Below are 24,600 nucleotides of genomic sequence, written 5' to 3' on the forward strand. Positions count from 1 at the left end.
TTGTATCTGTATGTCTTGGCATGCTACCGTATGCTACAAGCTAACGTGTTTTTAGCGTGCGCGCATGCATGCCGTATGTTTAAGCTGGCGTATGTTTTACCACTTTAAAATTGCGCCCAATAATACAGTGTGTTTTGTCTATGTGTAAAATACAGAAATAGCACCCATTAATGAGACTGCGCCCAACCATACGGTGCGTCGAATGGTCGTGAAAATACGGTAATCTCTTTTCGCCAATGGACGCGACAGCTTCGTGTTTGCTTTCAAAACTTAGCTTGGAGCAGACGTGTGCACATTTTCAGCATGACGTCTCTGATCCACTGGTGAAAGGACACTTTGATCCTCTCCTCTTTCATCTATAACTGCTTCAGGCAACAAAGTGTATGCAGAAAAGTGGTGAAGATTGCACGACTGTCTGTGTCCTATGTGTTGTGTTGTGTTGTTTTTGTTATTTTGACTTCAAAATGGCGCCGCGAGAGTGGCTGCCTTTCCAGCAGCTCCTATATTTTGTTGTTCTACTTCTTCCTTTCATAACTTTGCTGCTGTGAATTGGGAATTTCTCCATTGTGAGACTAATAAATGTTTTCTTATCTTATCTTATCTTAAATTTAGTTAAATGTGGTGGAGAACTAATAGCATTTTGAAGCACATGCACGACGGTGTCTCAGAGAGACCACACTTTGCAAGCCTACCACCAATTTCCTCAGCGGAGGTGCAAGCAAAATGTCATCACAAACGACTTCTAGTATTCCCTCAAGTGACGGGGTAAGTGCCTGGCATATGTTACACATGCTGTTGTCATCATGTTGAGGAATTAGATTCGCTAAGTTTGTCTCCTTTGGGTATCTGTAGCAGGGAGAGGGCGGGGAAACATGGCAGCCTCCTGTAGGAGATGGGTGCCCTATAAAAATAATTAGCAATTAGCTTGTTTCTCTCGGCCAGCAGTATTTTTTAGTTCATTAAAAAAAAATAGACAAAGTCAGATGAGAGACATTGCATTCCAATTTTAAGGGGCTGTGTTAAAATGTCTTCTCTGTCGAACCATCAGAAATTGCTAGGCTATCAGAAGATTTAGCAGTATTTGCTGCAAGTAACATTCAGTGTAATAAAGACAATATTATCTGTGGGGTGCAATAAAAACACAGCAGCATTCACAGCTCCCGAAAAGAGGATTTAGACTTCTCTCCATGTCGCGAAACAAGAGGCAGGGCGACATATTAATAGCACTAAACGGCCTATTAATACACTTAAAACACTTAACACTACAATGCCTGTGACTTTGCGTGCACACTTTACACACTGCGAGTGTAACACGAGTGCCTAACTGAACTTACAGCAGCGGCAGAAACTTCACAGCTTTCCTAATAGGATTATATGGTGTGGAGGCTCGGAGAGATAAACGCATGAATGGGGCTAAGTGAGTTTGGTGGGATTTGTACGACTGACCAGCAAACGTCAGCGTGTGGTGGTTCTCCACACGGGGATACTTGTGTTTAAGGCTACACATGGAACCGTGCAAACAGATCCAAAAAAGGAAAGATGCTGGGAAATGAACAAAGTGGAGTTCCATAAGGCTTTTCGCCTCTGAGCACGACACAATCTGACGAGTCGAGGAAAACAAATACATTAAGAAACTGATATAAAAAGTCTGCGATGAGATGGCGACCAGTCCAGGGTGTGCACCGCCGCTCGCATGAAGGGTTGGGCTGGGGTCTGGCACACTCGAGACCGTAAAAACAGGAAAAGTCGAATAAAAATGGATGAAAGGGCATTTCAAAATTAGTTGGACAACTCCTAAAATGTCGCAATGAACTGAAGAACTACACAATGTTGAAGCTTGGATCGTCCTCTGTGATGCTTCATGTCTTGCATCTGTTGTTTCTCTTCTTTGTTTATATAATTTTATCTGTGGTTTTATTATTTGCTCTTGGTTGTAAAGTGTCCTTGAGTGTTGTGAAAGGCGCTTACAAATGAAATGTATTATTATTATTATTGTTATTTGTGTTTCTTTGGACATTCAGACTCCAGTTTGGTCCCAGCGTAGTTACAAAGCGTGTTTACTTGTTTGGCGACCGGCTGACTGACAGTCGATTAAACTGATGAACCAGCAGCGATTCATTTTGGGATATAACGTGTCTGGATGTTTTGTGCGCCAAAGCGTCACCACGAAGGCAACAAGCCGGGCCGTCGTCCTCTGCACCTCCAACGCCCTAATAAATTGGCTGCATGGATACTAATCGCTCATCCCAGGAGAACCTACTGCTTATCTTGAACTCACCAAGAAAGGAGGGAGGAGAAAAAAAATGGGAATGTTGTGCTGATCTAGTTTGCTGGGAAGATTTCAACCATTAACTCATGTCCGCATCGCCACTGTTTAGCTTGACAGCCCCTTTTCACATTCTTTTTCAAAGAGCGCCTGAATACGCAAGTTAGTGGCCGCTGTTTGGGATCTTAAGTAAATCAGGCGTTTGGCAAAAATGAAACCCCATAATTCAAATTTTAATTCGTGAAGAAATAACATGCTTTCATTTTCTATGAGAAACCTTTTTAAAAAATGGCCTCCCTCAGCAGGATATTAGCCCCTTTTTACATTTCCAGTTGTGACACATGGTTTCCTGCTCTTTAAAGCGCTCGCTGACTTCTTGTGATCTCCTCGCACATTTTTCACCCCCCCCCCCCCGCCCCTCTCTCTTTAATCTAAACAGCGTTGCTCACTCCTCACCTCCCTCTCCGCCAAACACGGCATCGTTCCCATCGGAATCTTGAAACGCAATAATCAGCGAATTTTCCCGCCGTCACAATCCACGAGCGCACCTCCCAAAACACACACACACACACACACACACACACAACTCCATATCACACACACACAACTCCATATCTCACCAAAGATATGCGAACGCACATGTTCACCGTCAAGCTCCATGATATTCAATCATTACGGAAGGACGTAAGAACAAATCTAGGCAGTGTGCGTGGTTGAGACTACACGCTGAGAAAAGGCTGTCCAACAACAGCTCCGTGAGCTTTAGTTCACACATTAAGGTTTTGTTAATGGCATATGCCGGTATTAAAACGTACATTTTTACTAGATATTGTTCCGGGCGGCAGCCTGTTCCTCATTTCGCGACTTTTATATAAACGGCAAACACTTTAAATCACTTGGCTGCCTTCGGTTATTGCGCAGGCATACGAGCATTGTGTTGGGGCAAGTAAAAACAAAGCCTTGTGTTGATTACAATGGCCTGCAGTCGTAAAATCTTGGAAGTCGCGCATGTTCGCCCATGACAGAGTCGAGATGCAAGCCAGACAAACAAGTCCTTGTACTCGCACACGTAATGTGGTTTGAATTCCAGTGAGGAAAGACCCCACCCAGGTTGTGATGGGAATACACAGACACAAACACACACACGCAGAGGGATCTAATCGCAGATGTGAGGAGGCTTTTTCGACATATGTTGGGGTGCAAGCCAAGCACAGCAGGGGACACTAAACACAACAAAACAGTTGCTTGTTGCGGTCTGCTGTTCTTTGTGTGCCGAGGCGCTTGTCGAGTGCTTTTACAAGGGAGCTGCTTTGTTTGCAAGCTGCACAGAAAGAAGCAAACGACTCACTGCGTTGGTGTGCCATTAGCCCACCTTTGCAATCAGGTCAAGGGGCCGTCCGCAGGACTGTGGCAGGGCCGATGTCATTTCCAGAGCCAGTTCAGGCACTTCCTGTTGTAGGTAGATTTCGAGCATGGATGCCAGCTGAGATAGGCCTTGTTTCTTCTGCTCAGGCATAGAGCTCAGGTCTGTGGACACACACAACAGTTTTTTTGTGGCGTCTGCAACGGAGACACACGCACAAAATGCACATCTGTTCGATTAAACATACGTGATTCATGTTCGTTCAAAGAGTAGAGCTCCTCACTCCCGCTCTTTGATGGATTCATCTAAAAAGATACGGGTTCGACGGAGAACAGCTTTATTTAGCGGCATTCACTTAACCCCGGGAGGATGTTTTTGTTACACCAACAGATGGGCCGTTTGGGTCTTCCGCTGGAGTGCAAACATGACTGCAATAAAGCTTCCAACACAGGAGAAATGAACAGTCAACTAAATGGAAGTATTAGTTCTGACTGAGAGTTATCCATCTGTTCGGGAAGTCCGTTAAAACTAAATATTACCAGGATGCAGAGCATTCCGAAAAATAAACACGGCCATGATCAGCATTTTTAAGGATTGTTTGCCTCAATCTACTCTAACCTGGTCCTCAATAAATTTACCTGACACTAGAGATGAATGATTTTATTGTCTGGATGAAAATGGCCTTTTACAATTGCACAGAAATGACCACATCATGTTTCGTAATGATAAACTTGCCGTGTGTGTGAGCATTCTGACCAAAGGTAATTGAAAGCGTAAGAAAACCCTGATATGTTTCCATTGGGGGAACCAGGATCTACATTTTGTTACAGGCTACAGTATCTCCTCCACAAACCTTAGTGATAAACGGTTTCCTAAGTCCAATTATAAGGGCAAAATAAAAGAAAGATTCCCGAAGCGTGCTTACCAAGGCAAAAATGATTCTTGCAGCCAGTCGGACGGAGTCGGTCGGAATTCTGGGAAGGATGCTCTGCAGACATTTGCACTCCCTCTTATGGTCGGACCATGCTTGTTTCTAGATGGTAGAACATTTTCAAATAACCAAACATACAACACTCAAAAGAGGGCACGGTACGCTGCTGCGCACTTAAGTGTTATACCTGGCAGGTGATGTTGCAGTAACGAGCCATCTTGCACTGGGAACATCGCAACAGGGTCTCATGCCTTGGCACAAGAAACAGACAGAAGACAGTAATGATAGTCAACTGAGATTCCACTAAGCAGAGTACAGCTCCAGAGACAAACACAACAGTGATTAGAAAAAAAAAATAATCAGCTCTGATATCAGTCTAAAATCAGTGATTATGCACCTCCCTTGGTTATGTGCACATTCTGTACAGCATGAATCTCAATCCCATTTTCGTCACGAGCCACAATGCGTTTATGGTTTCCCTCGGGTGGTTGGCAAATTGGTGAAAATCATAATTGTGTAATCAGCCATCATAATATGACTTTGTACGTCTCCATAATTGCTCCGGCATTTCATTGTTAGTGTGCATATTTTTGACAAAAAAAAAAAGAGTTTGAAATCATTAGTCGTGGAAAACAGGGAAAGCCAAATATAAATACGGGTGTTTAATTTACATTGTGGGGTGATTTCATTGTAAACAAACAAAAAAGTGAATATCTACAAAGTCAAGAAAAACTGCAACTTTTGAAGACATTTTCTCCCAAAATCAAGACAACAAATCAATTGAGCCCTTACGTTCAACACTGTTGTCATTCTCTTCAACTTCGTAGTTCGGTTGTGTATCTGCTTTGACAAAAGATGTGCTATTTTGGACAAAAAGGCCATATGCAAACAAAAAGATTTGTGGCACAACTCGTGAACACAGATTTTTTTTTTGACCATTTTCATGACCCTGTTATCGACCAAATGATCTTCCAGCTCTGAGTCTTAAAAGCAACCCAAGAGGTAAACGCTCCTCCATCATTGCTTTTGTTAAACTGATGCTTATTTTTATATGCGCGCTGCCTGCCTCCAAGGTGCATTGCCGGCCTTTCCAGGATGCTTGTTAGTCTGATAACAATCCAGAGCACCGCAGTATTTGTCCACTCCCTTGGGCTAAGTGAAGACATTGGGGAAAGAATCATTCCAAAACACACACACACACACACACACACACACACACACACACACACACACACGCACACACACGTGCACGCGCACACATGCAGTCTGAGTCAGACAAACTCTCGGGAATAGTATTGACTCGTATAGGTGTGTGAAGGCTGCAGTAAGCTGTAGCTACAGTACATACCAACACAGATATCATGCTGACAATCAGCGGAACCTCTAATCAAATGTCCCTCGAACCTGATAATATTCAGTAAAAAATACGCTTTCAAAGTTGCCCAAAAAGTTCCAACTGCTGCCGCGCACAATCTTTTGCCGTGCACACGCGGGCAAACCTCCGCAGCCTTTCGCTGACGTGTTTCCTTGGGCTTCAGGAACTCTGCTGAAAGGATCGTGGAATAGCCATTTCTGCATAGCAACAAAAATGTAAAAAGTAGGCAGGCTACACTAAGGCATACATTCAAATCTTGTTAGCGTTTTTAAAACTGTAAACTCCCCTTTTAAATTTAAATTATGTCCAAAAAAAAACCCGGAGCATCAGAGTACTGGAACGGATTGTTGTTAACTGTAGTGCATCTACTGTATAAAATCACAGTGTTCTTTTACAGTACAGTATATGGCAACTTACATTTTTTTAAACTAAGAATATTGATTTTTTTTTTAACAAATAGACTAAAATACATCATAAAGCATATGGGCTAATAATACAGTATGAAAACAATCCTCATTCTTGTACACCGGTAAGAGCCACAAAACTTTAGTATTTCCTACAAGGGCCTATCAGCGTGGGACTCGAATTGAGTGGTGCAGTTGGCCCCCACAGAGTCTACGAAAAGGAACCAAAACAGGACCCTTTTCTGCCCCCTCAGCGTGTCATTTGTCATCATCCTCCATCCATCTCCTCCTGTCCTCCCATAACCAATCTCAAATTTTATAGGCCTTTGCTGGGCCGAAGGTACGGCTATTCTTGTCATGTTGAGAAAGAGCAGAAACTTGAGAAGCCACCCACAGTTTAAGAAACCCACGGCGGCAGCGTGAGACACGAGGCAACAATAACAACAGATAGAGAGCCGAGCCAGACCCAAACTCGGCCGCGCTCTGCTCAACTTCAGCAGAGCACCTCGCTTAAGTTACACACTTACCGTCCGGTTACATCACTGGCCGGCGGCGACGGCAGGAAGTCCCACCATCTTTAACTCAAACAGGAAGACCCATGTTGACCACAACCTTATTTGGGGAAATGGTTTTACTAACGCCGTAGACAATACAGGAAACTAACCACATATGAAGTATTACATCAACAAATATGGAACACAAAAGCCAGCTCTTCCCCCAGAGAATGGTTTGACCATATTGACGGTCATGTTGCACTGAGGCAAATGCGCTGCGTCTGCAGGAATTGACACCGCGGAGAGAACAAAAGCTAAGGTGGTGTCACTCGAAAGACATTTAATGAGGAGGAAAATCAATTACTCTCCCATGTTAAACATGATTAACCAGGGATGTTACATAGCAACAAACGCCATCATTTCGTGTTTACAATAAGTCTGTAGGCGGCCCGGTAGTCCAGTGGTTAGCACGCCGACTTCACAGTGCAGAGGTACCGGGTTCGATTCCAGCTCCTGTCTCCCTGTGTGCAGTTTGCATGTTCTCCCCGGGCCTGCGTGGGTTTTCTCCGGGTGCTCCGGTTTCCTCCCACATTCCAAAAACATGCATGGCAGACTGATTGAACGCTCTAAATTGTCCCTAGGTGTGAATGTGAGCGTGGATGGTTGTTCGTCTCTGTGTGCCCTGCGATTGGCTGGCAACCGATTCAGGGTGTCCCCCGCCTACTGCCCGAAGACAGCTGGGATAGGCTCCAGCACCCCCGCGACCCTAGTGAGGATCGAGCGGTTCGGGAAATGGATGGATGGAATAAGTCTGTACCGGTAAGTCTATTACCTCCACCAGCAAAGATGAGCAGTTTATAGGTCATCATTTATTATTAAAATATCTAAACACTAAAAGATTGGAAGGCTAACAAAAAAAAAGTATTAAACTGATTTCTTCTCATTATTATTTTTTGCTGCAAATAAAAACCCACGATAAAAGATAGCTTGATAACTGAAGAGACACCAGTACTCGTCAACATTTTATGATTATTGAAGACAAAGCGGCGGCCCGGTAGTCCAGTGGTTAGCACGTCGACTTCACAGTGCAGAGGTACCGGGTTCGATTCCAGCTCCGGCCTCCCTGTGTGGAGTTTGCATGTTCTCCCCGGGCCTGCGTGGGTTTTCTCCGGGTTCTCCGGTTTCCTCCCACATTCCAAAAACATGCATGGCAGGCTGATTGAACGCTCTAAATTGCCCCTAGGTGTGAATGTGAGCGTGGATGGTTGTTCGTCTCTGTGTGCCCTGCGATTGGCTGGCAACCGATTCAGGGTGTCCCCCGCCTACTGCCCGAAGACAGCTGGGATAGGCTCCAGCACCCCCGCGACCCTAGTGAGGATCAAGCGGTTCGGAAAATGGATGGATGGATGAAGACAAAGCCTCTAACGGCTTCCAATTACGAAAGAACATTGTGCGCAATGAAGAAATAAATATACATACATGAACTAGATTGACCTAGGATTGTTTATAGTAACATCCATAAAAGAGTCATGGGGCATTTTGTTAGGCACACCCACAACATAAGTCTGCGGTGGTGAAGGACAATGTAGGTATATACTGAGAGAATATTTTGGCTAACCTTATTTAGCTAACTGAGGGAGGCTGAATTAAGAAAGGAATCTCATTACTTTGTCCAAGTGTACCAAATGTGATGGTGCAGAGTGGAGAGTGTTTATATGCACAGTAACTCACGATTGCACCACGGCGGCTGTTGTTATGGAGACGGCTTCAAGGCTGACATGCACCAAAATCACCCACTCACACAAAAATGCTTGTACAGTGGCACCTTGACTAACAAGTTCAATTCATTCCGGGCCGTGACTCAAAAGAATTTTGTATTGAAATGAGTAGAAATGCCATTAATCCGTTCCAAATCCAAACTCACATAAAACACCAACAATGGAACGGATTTAATAAGAAAGCATAGCGCTCTACGGTATTGTACTTTGGAAAATTATACAGTAATGCGTGTATGATGTCAATCATTAGCAAGGCTATAGCATTTTGCGTTGTGTTTTAGCATTAAGCTAGCGGACTTTTGTCAAACAAAGTAAGGTGTTCAGTTTAAATACTCAACATGTGATTCCCTTTGTTTTATGTTTAGCTCACAGTAAACTTCAACTAGGAATAGCGCGAAATATTCTTTTTCAAAGAACTGTTCACTATCCGCCAGGCCGCTGCTTTTCGTGACATCTCCTAGCATCATTTAAAGCTTGGAAATCAAACTTTTGCTCGTGACTCAAGACAAAAAGGAAGTATCGAGAGGAAAATCTGGAGAAATCAGAGGTCGACCGGCTTTTAGGAACAGACCTTGTTTGTATGTATAAAAAAAGGACAACAAAAGCAAAAAAACAGGAAGACAAATATAAAAGACTACTAACTCTCAGACTTCAACTCCCTGATGAGCATCTAACTTTCACTTCATATTTCCACAGAGTCCGTTATCATTTCCAACGCCTTGCATCGCTCTCATCTTCAGCCATTTCCCTTCATTATGCTTCCTCTCAACATTCTCTCTTTTTATCTTTTTTCCCCCCCTCACTGCAACACCTTCCTTGCCCCCCTCATGCTGTGTTCTTCGGATGCCCTGTGAAGTTGACGTCTCGCGCATGGCAGGTCTAAAGGTTGGAACGCTGGCACGGCATGAAAACTCATGAATAACATTAGATGGCTTTCATGAGCAACATTGAATTATAAAGGACGCCATCATCCCCCCTGCCTCGTGGTTTTCCTTCCATCGTCCAATCTGGAAAGCGAAACAATTAATGGAGTTCTGATTGCAAAATTTAATACAAAATTAGAAGGGCTCTGAGAAAATGAAACAAATTGCAGAGGGGTGCTGAAAGACAGCAAAAGAAGAACAAATGGGATGGACTTTGGCTTTCGATATTAATGTGCCAGTGCCTAAACGTGTGCTCTTTACGAGAGTTCTTTTTTTTTTAAGTTCATCCTATCAGATGCCTAATTAGGCCTACCTCAGCATGTCTGTGTGTACGTGTATGTGTGTGTGTGTGTGTGTGTTTGTTTATGTGCGAGTGCTGCGTCTTAATTAATTTCCCAAGAGTACCAACCGCAGTGCTGTTAGAGCTGTGAGAATAACTTCTTCTCGTGCGCGTGTTTAAGATGATTAATTTGTGGAGTCTTCTTTTCTGAGCTGTCCGGTTGTGCTTGGTTGGATTTTCTCATTTGCAGGCTGAGTAGCGAGTGCGCCACACTACAACTTTGACTCAGTCGACAGCCGTATATTACATGTTCATTTGAAACAAACAAACAAACAAACAAACAAACTAATGATTCCTACATGCTTGTGGGCCAACACACACAACACTGTGACTTGCTACTTGTTTGAAAATCGACAATTTTTTTACATTTCAGACTGGAAAACTTACAACAAAGGTGAACACTTGAGTGAAGTGAAGTCATTACAATGTGTTCAAATTTGGAGCCTTCGCTGTTCTGTGAATGGATTCTGGTCTTCCGCCGCCAGGAACACAAATCAACTGACAGGTTGGCATGATGGAGCTAATTTGTGCCAAAGCACTTTACGCCATTGCGCCATAAATAATTGCTATTTCATTGTAGCCCCCCGTACCATGCAATAAAGGCTTTCTATTCTTTACGCTCCTATAGAACACCATTATGACTCACGGACGTGAGATGCCAAACATCTCAGCGAGACAATTACCCGGCATCTACAGTATAATATAGTGTTGTAAGTGAGTGAGGCGGTGTGTGTGTGTGTGTTTTCAGTGAAGAAAAAGACACCAGCTGTGTGGCATTGAGAGCAATCTTGCTGAGTTCTTAATGGCTGTTTGGAGGATGATTCACTCACACCTGAGGGGATTCATGTGGGGTTGTGTTTCATCATAATGACGTGAAGAAAACCGAATGCAAACATGCACGCACACACCTAACCTTCAGAAAACGAGACCACATCCCGATTGTCACAATTGTCTTCCTCTTCTTCTTTTTTTTTTTGAATAACTGTATCGCAACATGATAAACTTTTCACATGTCTTTGAGTGTAGTGCAGCGTTAGTCAACAAATTTCACAATGCATCATTTTCTTTCCCACTGCATTGGGATTTTAACTTTTGACCTGGATCTCTAAACCTATGTCTATGCTGACTTTTTTTCATGCTAAATGTTGTTGATTTTGATGATTAATTAATCAGTGATCAGAATTTTACTCTCACAAATGTTGGAATCTGCATCATCCTCAAAAAAAAAATCCAGAACAGTCGAGGTAGGTTTAACGTTCTTTGCCAGGAAAGATGATTCAGATTCAGAGATTCGTTCGGTAGTAATGCGAAAACACATTGTCAGAAGTTGCAATCAAACAGACGTGTAGAGAGCAGCCTCTGACCTTAATGGAGTGCCTTGGTTCGCTTGGCCATGTGCAGGCACTTGAGTCAGTTGCCATTATATTTCTTGTTACTACATCACATTAGATTTCCTGTTGCACTACAAGCTGCCAAACAGCAGGAATGGATTGTGTTTAACCTCAGGGGCACTTTATCGAATAAGCCTTTAATGCAAAAATATGTGCGTGGCGTAACTACTTCCTCATGAATATAATACACAACATTAAGGTCATTGTTTGAATCATCTTAACTCTCACTTGTGAATAATTCCCCATTGTGGGGCTGATAAAGAAGATGTGCTTATAATTGCCTATGCAACAGTCTAAATTGTAACCATACCACAAATTGTGATCCAAAACTTTTTCATACCATTTCAAACTCTGAAACATTGGCCATAATAATAAAATGGCTTACAGATGATTTTATTTGAAAAAAAAAAAAATACACAGGTACACGCATACATGTACAGGTAGCAATCCATAAATTTAGCTCCTCCACAACCTTCAAAGATGGTAGTCTCTCGCTAGAGATGTATCACTTCAAGACTCTTCCTTGACACTATTTGCTATTTTCCTTTTAGCCGGTGTGTGTGTGTGTGTGTGTGTGTGTGTGTGTGTGTGTGTGTGTGTGTGTGTGTGTGTGTGTGTGTGTATGTGTGTATGTGTGTCTGCGTTCGATAAAGTGCAAAAGGCAAGAAAAGTCGTGAAAAGTGGACAACGAACAATCAACATGAAGAATAGGCCTTTATGTCAGAGAGTAGGAAAAGGGAATAAGACGTGAATGATGGACAGATGAGTGGGAGGAATATGAGGAGAGAAGGCAGCTAAAGAGCGAGGAAAGCCAGAAGAAACAGATGGGAGAATAAATCGAGACGAGGCGACGAGGGACGGGGGAGGCGGAGAAGAGGAAGTGCTAACGTGCATGATTTCCCTCCTCTCATCTTTTCCTGTAAGCTGGTCGACAGCGTGCATCTAAAGCAGCAAACTGGATGCTTCGTGTAGCGCTGCATCCACACACTTATCAGGGGTGGGAGGGTGTAAGCAAAGGAGATGGCGGTGGTGGTGGTCGGGGGGAGGGGACAGATGGGATGCACAAAACATGCTTAAGAAAATGAATAACATGCTCTAAATTATATGCACAAATTGTATGCATAAAATGTGGGCTAAATAATGAATGGTGATTTTGTTTTTTTGTTTTTTTTATGGAGACACATGCTGTAAGTGGGAATGTTAATATAATTCACCGTAGCTGGCAGACTGCCGGTCGAAGTGCTGCATTATAGTTCTTGCGCCTAGCTTGGCAACATGTGACTCAAGAGATCTGCCTTAATGTTGCCCGCAATGAAAGAAAAAAAAAGGGGGGAATTCAATCCCTGTTGACAAAGAAAAGGCGCTACGCTAGCCTCATTTCATCAAAGTATCGTAGGCAGTCTCAAAGTCTTGAGACAGTTACGAGGTCACTCAAGGTCATTTAATGTGGAATCGAGGTCCTCAAACTGGCAGTGAGTCAAGATACCTACAGAAGTGAGTTTGAATACCAGTTAGGACTTGGAATGGACTCTGTGTACTGTAGCGGTGAACATAGCCCTGCGGGGCTTCTTTTGACAAGCTCAACTCAACGTCGTTTGTCGAGAACAAAAACAACCACAACAGAGAATTTAAAAAGTCTTAATTTTCATGTTCCATGATGCAGGCGCCTTAAAATTGAGGTTAGGAAAATATAAAAGACAAGCAATTAAAAAAATACTGATTATAATGACAAGCATAAGTGCGGGATGAGGATAAATGTTCCCACGGGGCACTGTAATAGTCTCGCTGCCTCGCAGGCTTAGAAAGAGAGGGAGTGCAAAAGCGCCGTGGAGCCAAGCAAGAAGAAACAGAGAGAAAGATGGACAGAATACCTTGGTCGATTCAATGTTGCAAAAGTGAAATTGACTCGCTCAGTGGATAACCTTTCGATCTCCTTTGTGGTAGCAGCTCGGTAAACGTGTTCAAATAAAAGGCTGAACATAATGGCCGGCACACCACAGGATTGGTTGGCTTGAAGAGCAAGCTATTACTTTTTCTTGAAAAAGTCACATTTTGGTATGATATACCACCTCTGAGATTGTTAACTCATTCAGTACCACCCAATTCTAGACCCAGTCTGAAAAGACGGTTAAAAACGTCTTTGGGAGTGGATGAGTAAATATACCAATTACAAAACACTATTTTACTTCTAGACGGTGTTCCGACAGCTTGAAATGAACAAAAACTGGAAGCTCGTATGCCCTGGAATTTCCCGCTAAGAATACGTCATGAGCTGACGTTCATTGTCACAAATTAACACAACAAGCCCCCCCCCCCCCCCCCACCCACCCAATTTTCTCTCTTTTTGCAGTTTTTTATCTTCCGGTTCAAATCTTGAGTTTGCCGTTTTTTTCCTCCACGTACTTCAGGCCGCTTCCTCTCAAATTAAAAACAAAACCAAACAAACAGTAAAGGACATGCTCGGCTAATTATAGACTCTAATGGCTCCGCTGTAATGAAGATTTTACTGTTGATCATGAATGGTACTTTATACTGACCTTTGGAACTGGCCCAATCAAACTCAGAACCACTTCCTCTCTGTTTTTCTCTCAAGATGATCCCTTCGTATCACTCTAATCAAAGCTTGGATAGTCGACTTTGGGCTTTTACCAGCCTTCCCGTGTGTGTGTGTGTCATTTTCTTAGTATTCATCATTCATTACTTTACATTCAAGCCTTCAAGGCCTGTAATTAACCACAGCTTTGATGCCCCAGATTTCCACCTGCACAATTCATGTGTGCATGCACACGCACACACAGATAAGAAGTATCTTTGTTGCCGCAGTGAGACAGTCACACAAATAATTGTGCACACACATCACGCTGTCATGCTGAGAGTTTAATGAAAACAAGACTTAAAGACGTTTTTTTTCTTCTTTGAGGCCAATCTTTGCCTTCAGCTATGTGCGCGCCTGTGTGTGTGCTTTGCTTCTACGGCTGTTTGGTGAGAGCAGCTCAAGTTTGCATGTCTCTCCCTAATATTAAATCAATGAATGACTCGGCCTCAATAGGTGAGCCCCCCCCAGGCAGATGTAGTCGTGCCACTTATTCACTATCTCAATAACGTGAACGCACCGTGGACATTTATCTTGAGTAACGCGCGCGCGCACACACACACAGGTTCAAGAAGCATCTTCAGTTTCCCATCAATAACGCATGCAGAATGGTCGTCATCTTGAACCCGGGAGTGTCGGAATAGCTCCACCTCTCCACTTCATTTATTTCTATTTAAGGTTTGGGGATGAGCAAAGTGATTTTCGCGGAGTTTGTTTGTGAAATTGTCTGACATGTGGCTACAATACAAAAATCTGTGTGAGGTGAAAGTGTTTCGCCACAGGAAATAGTAAATTGAAAAATAAACGCCAGTTCGATCCAGACACCCACATGTAACTAAGATTAATATATATCATAAATGAATACATCCATCCATCCATCCATTTTCCGAACCGCTTGATCCTCACTAGGGTCGCGGGGGGTGCTGGAGCCTATCCCAGCCGTCTTCGGGCAGTAGGCGGGGACACCCTGAATCAGTTGCCAGCCAATCGCAGGGCATAAATGAATACATATGTTCTATTTTTATAATGTCAAATACTGTACGAGTCTTATTTTTTTTAAAAGTAGCATTAATACTAATACACAGGCACAATATGGCACGGTACAGCATTTAATTGAAAAATACGTTTGCGTGATTGATTTCCAATTTCAAATAACACTGTTACATTAACTAAATAGTACAACCTTTTTACTGCACTGCTTTGAAATGTGGGCAAAACTAATTGCAACATATGACGTTTGTCAGAATCATACTGTGTCTCTCCCTGCAAAAACACGGTGACTAAAGTATTACAACATGGACAATTCAACAACCAGTCATTCAAACTATGGCCGTGTGCGACGGACCTTAGAGGAGCTTGACTGTAAACAGTCGAGTAATATTCATTCATTCATTTTCCGAACCGTTATTATCCTCACTAGGGTCGCGGGGGGTGCTGGAGCCTATCCCAGCCGTCTTCGGGCAGTAGGCGGGGGACACCCTGAACCAGTTGCCAGCCAATTGCAGGGCACACAGAAACGAACAACCATTCGCCCTCACACCCACACCTAGGGACAATTTGGAGTGTTCAATCAGCCTGCCATGCATGTTTTTGGAATGTGGGAGGAAACCGGAGGACCCGGAGAAAACCCACGCAAGCACGGGGAGAACATGCAAACTCCACACAGGGAGGCCGGAGCTGGAATCGAACCCGGTACCTCTGCACTAATATGTTATTAAAGCCTCTCATGTCTGGTTTCATAATAGATGTTTGTACTAAACCACTCCGGGTCCAACTTGATAAAGAACTCGACGAGTTATGATTAAAAAAATAAATTAATGGTGCCAAAAAAAAGATGGCGAATGACTCCCGGTTATAGATGGCGGTTATATCCGCACAATCTCCACCACACAAGGCTACATAGAGTGGTTATATGTATATTATCTCTATGGTTCCAAAAACCTAAACTACAGATTGCCCTTTGAATGATGAGTGAGGTTATGTCGCCATCTTGAGGCCATATACTGGCAAATATAGGAAGTGACTGCAAGTAGACTTCGATAAACACTGACCGCTCAAAGACTCAGTCACCCAAAGGCTCGCGAAGAAATAAATCACAGCAGTACAGTTGTTGTTGTTGTTGTTGTTTCTTTTTACGTCAAGAACACGTGGGCTGCGAGCAACGGTGCAATGGACGTCTCTTACCTCGCGAAGCAGCGATGGCACACATCTTTGGCCACTTTTGTCGACACACAGCTCGCCAGTGGATTAGAAGAGAAAAGCAACTTTCCGCTTTTGATTGCAGTCGTCGCCCGCAAGCCATTACCTTTGCCTGGGCTCGCAAACCGCTCCAACATGGGCGCCATAACGTTTGGAAGTCCGCGGGAGCAGACGTATGCCTACGTACGCACGCTCGGTGCGTCATTGCGTCATCGCCTATACTAGCGTCATACTAAACTGCTTTTCGTGACCGATAAACCCGCCATACAAGATCAGAGTACAATAAATATTATACTATCGTAAGAGGCAAAAGTAAGATGCTTCACTTTCATGTCTTTTACGCCCATATTTTTCAAACCTTTATTTAAATATCGAGAGAGTGCAAGTCGTCATTTTCGAGAGGATAGGACAGAAACGAAACAACAACCGTGCAAAACAAAAAAAACGTTATATCAAAAAGCAACTTAGTTGTTGATCGCATTACCAAAATGATACATACTGTTGGGGGAAAGTGGCTTCAATACCAGCAATTGTATTCCCCGATGCTCCAGTGAGGAAACAGCAGAAAAACTGAAAGCGATTTTTCCGGAGAACTTTGAGCAACAGTCACGCGAACGTGAAGTGGGTATTATTAGACCGGTTTAAGCAAGTCAAATAATAATAACAATAATATCGTAATAATAACAATATTATTATTATTATGCACACAATGAACATCACACCACAACCACAAAACTAAACACTGTTTCATTAAGTAAAAACAAAAAAGTGTCTCAAAAATCATGCTGATGTTTCAAGCCCCATCCCAAGTTCAGTGTAGTTCAATTCAGAGGAAATGGGAGTGACACTTCACTGGAATCAACGAACGCCATTCCAGTCAGACGTTCCCAAATGAGGAAGTCTGCAGCTCCCAACAAACTGACCATTGCGACGGCATTTGTCGAGCTGGATCAAATTGTAATTTTAGTCAAAAATTGAGGTGTTCTGCTCACCGAGGTCAACTAGACTGCTTGGATTAAAAGTGAAGAAGCTCGGTCATTTTTTTTCAAGAATGATTTTCATTGTTGCTGTTGTTGTTGTAGGAAACATCGCCACTTCAGCGTCTCTCTCTGGTACGTCCTTTAATATGCTGACATAACATTACTTGCGTATAGATTGTAACATGTTGACGACGTACAGTATGCACATACTTGTTACTGCTTCGTGTTGACAACGGAACATGTAGTTAGACTGAAATCTGTGTATCATAGTATGTGCACAGCCAGTCACACATTAAATGACTAACGTGGACGGCATAACACGACTGCAACATGTATTGTCACACGTGGACGAGTGACATTTATGTGGTTTGTAACATGGAATAGTACATATATTATCTCATTATGACAACATGTCGATGGATTGTAAAATTTACTGTCACGTATCGATCAGGGGTCGGCCAAATTTTCTGAAACTCGGAGACACCGATGCTGATTAACGGGAAGGATACACACTCCTGAAAATAAATGTGATCAACTTCCCATTAATGTTATTAGTTAAGTAATAATTATTCATTTATGGAAGGACATTGATCACGGTCATTGTTTCTCACAGTAATTAGGAAACAGGTAATACCTTTATGCAACAATTTCTTTCTACAATGCTCAGCCTGCGTCTGCGTTTTCAAATGGTTACTTCGACAACATTCTGAGAAAATCACAATGTCCCATAACTAGTGAGCAATTTTTTAGGACAGGCCTGCGGGCTACTCATGTGGTCTTTGGGGGTTATGTGGCACCCACAGGCACAACGTTGTTGACCCCTGATGTAGACGGACGAGAACATCTATTTTAACATTTTGACATTTTTTATGCAGATTGTAACATGCAATGTCGCATGAATACATGATCGACATGATGTATCTACTTTGTATATTGGAACGTTTTGTCAAATGTGATATTTTAAACCAGTGCACATATTTAATTTTTGTCCGGAGCCCACAGAATCAAATAAAAATGAATCGCCTTGTCATCAGCCTTCAGTGACCCATAAAAATTGCAGCACACACATGAAATTCGTTGACCTGTTTTCCAGGTTTTGTCCCATAATGTTCCACAAAAAATGGAATTGTGAATATCACAGTGCAGTATATGAACTATACAATAACCCTTTCATTGTCAATCTCTACTGAAACAGGAGTGAATCTTGATTGCACCAACGACTATGAGAATTGGACGTCTTGTCACTTTGACGCTCCAAACTGCACTGACTATAATGTGACTCTGCGGAGCCTTGACGGGTATGGGTAAGTCCTGTTGGCTCTACCACCAAAAAATAAATACTACTACAAATCCTTCAGTGATAATTCATTTCCTTTTGCCTTCCACAGTGAGACCCACTGTCTCCCCGTTCAGTGCGCAAGCGAAAAATGCTGCTGCTCCATCCATATGCTTCTCATACTTGACGAGAATCACACGGCATTTGTCCGGAGACGTGGCGAATATGTGGAGTCCAAAAACATAAGTGTGAAATACAGCTGTGAGTTCAGCACATAACAGAACCGTCTCCCATTCAAAGTGGACTACAACGTTGAACATATCATAAAACTTGGATTAAGTTTACAAGGCAGTGTTACGGGTAACATTCCTCACTGTCAAATAATTATAATGAGAAAACACATATTACCAATGGAAAAAAAAAAGCTTGTCCATATAGCCAAAATTTTTCTTTTGGCTATATGCTATTTACATTAGCATCTCCTTAGTCAAAAGCATATGTATATGTCCTTCATATTGAGGGAGTCGCATAGTGCATATTGTGTATGCGAATAGCCAGACATTTCCCTACACTGCAATCTGCTCTCGCTAAAGTCTTGCAAGATATGGAAACAATTTGCTGATTTAACACTGAGTTTTCAATTGACTTAAGAGTTACATTTTCTCTTTTTCGTACCTGAATTCCCTCTCTCTCTATTTATTTCCTCCTCTCTGTTCCTCCGCAGTCAAACCCCAAACCCCAAGCATCGTCTCAGTGAATGAGACCAATGGGAATTTTCAAGTCATTTGGAGGGCAAACATCAACAAACGCCATATAAGAGAAATAATAAGCACACTTCTGACTTACCGCAAAAAAGGAGAAACAGAAGAGGTAAGGAAAAGTGTTGCTTTGCTCACTTCATATTGGTTAAAAAAGACAACGATTTTGACGTTGTTCTCACTTCTGTCAGATGACTGAAGTAGTCAAAGCACCACAAGTGGAGACGCAACTGTGCTTCTTGTGTTTTACCTCTGAAATACTTGGCGCACACTTGGAGCCAAGCACAACCTACGTTGTCACAGCGCAGAACGTACTGCCTTGGAAAAGCCAACCGAGTGACCGTAGCGAGGAGTACGAATTTACAACCCGTAAGTCCCGACATATCATCTCACACATATCCAGAACAGTGCCCATCACGCACATAATCAAGAAGGAACAAGTCTAAGTGAAACGCAACATTTTGGTGATCTTAATTTATAAGATAATGCCATTTTCCTTGCCGTTGCTTTGCTTTTGTGTACTATCTCATAATCTACTTCGATCTGATTCACTAGCTAACAGTCCATCAGAGATCAGTTGTCACCAACGCCTGGCCCTCTTTTGCTTAGTGCTGATAAATGGCCCATTCATTCAAATCATATCTAAAAACTACAATGATACAAAAATTTCATAATTCTTCACACTTCTAAGCACTTTTTTTTAAACTTAGGGTTGTTTCTGCTTGTATTATGAGTGAATTGGGTAAGATGGGTGCATGTGTGCCTTTTATTTCCTAAAACCACGACTGTGGATGGTATGATCGACGATGACTTCTCAGCTGTGTTCTTTCCTTGCTACGATGTGGAAAAAATAATTTTGATTGACAATGGCTGTAAAAAACATTATATAATGAAGCTTGAGCTTTCTGAAGGTGTTAAAACGGGGGATGGAAGAGGATTGAGACAGTCAATCATTTCATTCTAATCAGCAACAAGGAGGCTGATTTTGAAAAACTTCTCACTTCATCCAAATTTAGTGTTGAGCGATCGTGTGCTGCCCCCTCTTGGCGGGGAATTGAATTACACCCAAAAGCACTCATAATACGGCATTCTTACTGGAGCCAAAGAAATCCACCAAATAGCAGGATTTTGGACCCGGAACTTGCGATGGCGGGGTGTTGACTGTATTTCCTTGTTTCAGTGTGACAAGGAAACACAAATGATACAGTACTTTTTTGACATTAACAGCATCGTCCCGTGAGAGTCTACTGCTGACCCTCATCATTACTCTCAGTCTACTCGCCATCACCATCAGCAGTGGGGCATACGTCTGCTATGTCAAGTAAGTCACAAAGCCTTTCACTTTGTCTCCGCCTTATGATACACTGCCGAGCTCCTGTGTGTGTGTGTGTTCACGCGTGCCCTCCTTTGATTGTAGGTGTAGAGCCAAATATTGGGACTCAGTCAGCAGTCAAAATTCCAAACTTCTCAATATCTATCCGAGTAAGGAAGAGGTGAGATACTTGTTGTCTTTATTAAGTTTCATTTTGAAGAGTCAAAAAGTTGACATGGGATTTGTGTAATTTCTTTCCTTTCTGCAGGTTTTGAAGCCTATGCCCCCCATCATCTCATCAATCTATGTTGAGACCCTCACACCAGGGGACCTCAAACCATGGTTAGTGACAAAAGCTTCAAAAACTGTACTGATTTGGGTTATAAAAATTAATTATTGGCTTAACATGGCAAAAACACCTCAGAAAGTTTTCGGAAGAGTTTAGCATTGTTACCTGAAGGGCAATGACAAGAAACCTCTACGTACTGTGAACTGTGAATGCTGCCAAATGGGTGTGGTAACGGAGTAAGGTTCAGGAGTAAAAATAACATTGTTTGTTGCTTGCATAAAGACGCACTGTATAAACCTATGGCAAAGACTTGTAGAAGATGAATGCAGTGAAGTTGGTGAGGCAAGGTAGTGTGCCATTTGTTTTGTTTTTGTGCGTGGTGCGTTGCCAACCTGGCAATCCACCGGTTTGCTATGCTATGCTATGCTTTGCTATGGCGTGGAGTGCAGAGGCCAACTTATGAAGGCAAATGATAGCAGAAGCTCCAAAGACTGAGAAAGATTGTATAACTTGACCTATGACTTGCTTCACCGAAGTAATCAACTTGCTTGAAATCTTGTCGGGACTCGATTTTTTTTTTTGGCCACAGTAACTTGGCACTCACTTTAAAACCTTAAGATCAACACTTGTGACTTATGATTTGTACCAATAAGACTTACTCTTACCTTTGATTTCTTGTCGAGGCTGTTTCAGGTAACCACAGAGTCATTCTGTTGCAGGTCAAAGGGCTCCCTAATTGATAGCAGCACCGAGAGTCTCCTTCAAAGCAGCGGAATCGGTAGCGGTCCGCCTTCTCTCAGTTACGCTTGTACGGAGGCTGCAGACATCATCGCAGGGGTGCAAGGGGCGGTCAGCAAAGCCTTAATGAACATCGTCCCGGCATCAGCTTCAACTAACCATCTTCTGAAAGAGTCCAGCAAACCCAACGGTGTCTTTTCCACTCGACCCAGTCCCTGCAATAGCGAGCAACATTCAGGATGTGAAAACGCAGTAACATACTCCTTTATCAGGCCAGTTCATGTCATACCTGAAACTTTGAAAAGTCACGCCCAGCCTCAACTGCCCTTCGAATGTGAATACCAAGGCACGGGAAGCGGCTCGACGTGTGACGACAAGCGAGGGTCAGCTTGTGAAGAAAACTCATTCCCAACCTTGGTGTCTTCCTACACGCTGACTCCCGCATCTCGCCAGCAGGCTAACAGAGACTCTGGGAGGTTTTCGATTGGTGAAAACTCAGACGCATCCCTCAGCTGCAGCAACACAAGCCTGTCTGGAGATGTTGAATGCAGAATGGAAACGGGACATGAGGGCTGCCAAGAGATGTTCATCAGTGGGGCTTGTGGCAAGTGGGAGGATGCCACCAAGGAGGGTAAAGCTCTCCTCTGCATCCCTGCGAGTTTACAAGGCCATTTTCCGGTAGATGATAACTACCAAGTCCATCGGTGCTTAAAGGAGCTTCGGGATAGACCATTTGAAGACGAGACACATCTTAAAAATCAAGACTTGAGCAAAGCGTTGGAAAATTACTCAAAAGATGCCCCAAAAAGTGATACCGGCTTCCGTGCACACTCAAGCCACAGTTTTCTGGTTGATGACAACTACCAAGCAGTTCAGGACTTAAGGGAGCTCGCTGGTAGTCAAATTGGAGAGCCAAAAAGTAGCAAAAAAACCCTGGACAACGTTGTAGGAAATCTTTTAGATGCTGTCAGAAAAAGTGATACCTGCGTCCCTACAATCTCAAACTTTGGTTGTCTTGTTGATGACAACTACCAAGTGTTTCAGGGCGGGAGGGAGCTTTCTAATAGTCAGTTTGGACAGCAGAACAGCGGCAACACAAATTATTTGAAGAAGACTTTCGACAATTCCTTTGAAGGCGTTTGTATTGGTGATACCTGCGGCCCTGCAAATTCGAACCCCAACTTTCCCGTTGATAACTGCCAAGCTTTTCATGGTTTAGGAGAACACTCTGATCATCGGCTTGAGGTTGGAGAAAGAAAAAGTGTTGAGAATGAGTGTCTGTTGAAGGATGTAGGAAAGCCATTCAAAGATTTAAGTCAAGGGGATCAAGGCTACACTTGCGTCCCTCTAAACCTGCAAGGCAGTCTTCCAGTGGATGACAATTACAAAGTGTGTCGTGGTATAAGGGAGCTCTCCGATCGTCATTTTGGAGCGCAGAACGGTGAAAAAGGTTTGGAGAAGCCTTTAGAAAACTCCTTGCAAGATGCCCCGAAAGGCAATAGTCGCGTCCCTGCAAGCTCAAATTCCAAATTTTGCAAAGAAGAAAACTACCTGGCTTTTCATGGATTAAGGCAGCACTCTGATCAAACAGTTGGAGAGCCAAGCAGTGGTGAAAAAGATGACCTGGGAAAAGTTTTCGAAACTCCATTAACTCATTCACTACCAGCCAATTCTGGACCAAGTCTGAAAAGACGTTTAAAAACGTCTTTGGGAGTGAATGAGTTAAAAGATGTCCGTACAGGGGTTCAATGCTCCACTTGCGTCCCTGCAATCTTACAAGACAGTCTTCCGGTGGATGACAACTACCAAGTGTTTCGGGGCTTAAGGAACCAGATCGATTTAAACGTTCCAGGCCAAAGAAGTGGCACAAAAGATGACTGGGTGAAGGTTTTGAAAACTACTTACGACGATGCCGCTGAAGGTGACAACCTCTCACCCGAAAGCTTACAAGACAGTCTTCCAACGGGTGACCACTGCAAAGTCATTCAGGCCTTATCTAAGCAGTGTGATAGCAAGTTTGCAGAACATAAAGATATTAAGAAAAAAGACTTGAGAGAGGCTTTTGAAATTTTACTACCCGTAATGCCTGGAGGCCCAGTAACAGCTGTTTCGACTGACCACGTTCACAGTCGCAAACATCTCCCTGAGTCCCAAATGCCTTTTTTGCCATCGGTCTCTACTGCCCTCAGAAATCGCATGATCATTGAGAGTTGCTACAAAATTGTGTAGCATGGAACAAATGTATTCATTACCTCCTCCAATGCGGTCCTGTGCATTTCTAGCTTTGTACAGCATGTTTGAGTTCACAACTACCTGAACCCATGTTGATGAAAGTTTGTCGACTGCTGGATTATCACACTTAAAAACCTTTTATAAAAAATCTGGAATGTGATGTTTTGTCAACAGATTTACTTTACAGCCCTCCTCATTCAGTCATGAGCATTTTTTTTTTGTGATGGTCACTTTTTGTGCTTTTGCTCTGTCGTTTAGTGAGATTTATCATAATCGTGGTGTCATAAAAATATTTATTTGGATCTGTTATTTTTGTACAGTACACATCTGCAAATAAAGTTGGACAAATTTCGACATAAACGGTGTCTCCACCTTTTGTAGGGGTCAGTACGTTAAATGGTTCTTTGTAAACATGTGCGCTGTGATTCACTGTCCAGAATCTACCCTACCTCTCACTTTATATCAGCTGGGATTGGCTCCGGCTAACCCATAACCCTAATAAAGAACAAGCGCAATAGAAATAGGATGGACAGATGATAATGTAATCCACGACTCACTAAACACACATTATACTCAAATGTTTCTCTTGGTTTAGTGTATTCTTCAAGACGTATCACATCCAAACTTAGTGAACAGTGAGCAACGAGCCACTCCTCTTATCCACAGCTACCGTTGTGCAATCGTTTCCTCATTTCTGGAACAGAAGTGTCATCTTTGTAAAAATAAATTCATAATGCAAACGCCATGTCAGTAATCATCATGAATCATTGTAGCTCCCGCATGAAATTCAACTGAGCTTCATTTTACTGCAGTTCCTACATCTGCTTAATCTAAGATCCAATACTAGAACTGTATCAACAATTATTTACAAATATAACAATGCAGTGGTTTTATTAAAGGAACTCATTCAACCATGTTTATTACTAATTATTAATATGATATTTAATGTTAAGATGTG

The 24,600-nt window shown here is 42.7% G+C and overlaps 2 protein-coding genes across 5 annotated transcripts in view; one reads left to right on the top strand and one right to left on the bottom strand.

Moving 5' to 3' along the window:
- smyd3 (SET and MYND domain containing 3) overlaps positions 1–21,812 on the bottom strand; it is a 55,130-nt gene extending 33,318 nt beyond the window's left edge. Inside the window, exons 1-7 of one of the 2 annotated variants that reach the window (XM_086107262.1) lie at positions 21,700–21,812; positions 21,570–21,625; positions 21,338–21,489; positions 4,748–4,811; positions 4,555–4,662; positions 3,877–3,934; positions 3,639–3,793 (exon numbers count right to left, since the gene is read on the bottom strand). In XM_086107262.1, coding sequence (XP_085963388.1) covers positions 3,639–3,793; positions 3,877–3,934; positions 4,555–4,662; positions 4,748–4,811; positions 21,338–21,381 — 429 coding nt within the window. In that variant the 5' untranslated portion in view covers positions 21,382–21,489; positions 21,570–21,625; positions 21,700–21,812. Of the gene's footprint in view, positions 1–3,638; positions 3,794–3,876; positions 3,935–4,554; positions 4,663–4,747; positions 4,812–16,042; positions 16,206–21,337; positions 21,490–21,569; positions 21,626–21,699 lie in introns of those variants that run through there. The other variant, XM_086107260.1, reaches the window with a different exon arrangement.
- Positions 16,949–24,002, top strand: LOC147207760 (uncharacterized). Of its 3 annotated transcripts, XM_086107259.1 has the most exons (10): positions 16,949–17,169; positions 18,233–18,341; positions 18,426–18,574; positions 19,038–19,183; positions 19,263–19,440; positions 20,299–20,392; positions 20,489–20,564; positions 20,652–20,725; positions 21,392–21,793; positions 21,867–22,242. In XM_086107259.1, the coding sequence occupies exons 1-10, from the start codon at positions 17,109–17,111 to the stop codon at positions 22,090–22,092; spliced, it is 1,515 nt and encodes a 504-aa protein (XP_085963385.1). In that variant the 5' UTR covers positions 16,949–17,108; the 3' UTR covers positions 22,093–22,242. The 3 variants fall into 3 exon arrangements, with proteins under 3 accessions (XP_085963385.1, XP_085963383.1, XP_085963384.1); XM_086107257.1 differs by having other exon boundaries at positions 21,392–24,002; XM_086107258.1 differs by having other exon boundaries at positions 18,233–18,335; positions 21,392–24,002.
- The last annotated feature ends 598 nt before the right edge of the window (positions 24,003–24,600 follow it).

This window comes from Hippocampus guttulatus, chromosome 3 (assembly GCF_054856545.1).
Source record: "Hippocampus guttulatus isolate MCC_2025c chromosome 3, RoL_Hgut_1.0, whole genome shotgun sequence".
Taxonomy (NCBI): domain Eukaryota; kingdom Metazoa; phylum Chordata; class Actinopteri; order Syngnathiformes; family Syngnathidae; genus Hippocampus; species Hippocampus guttulatus.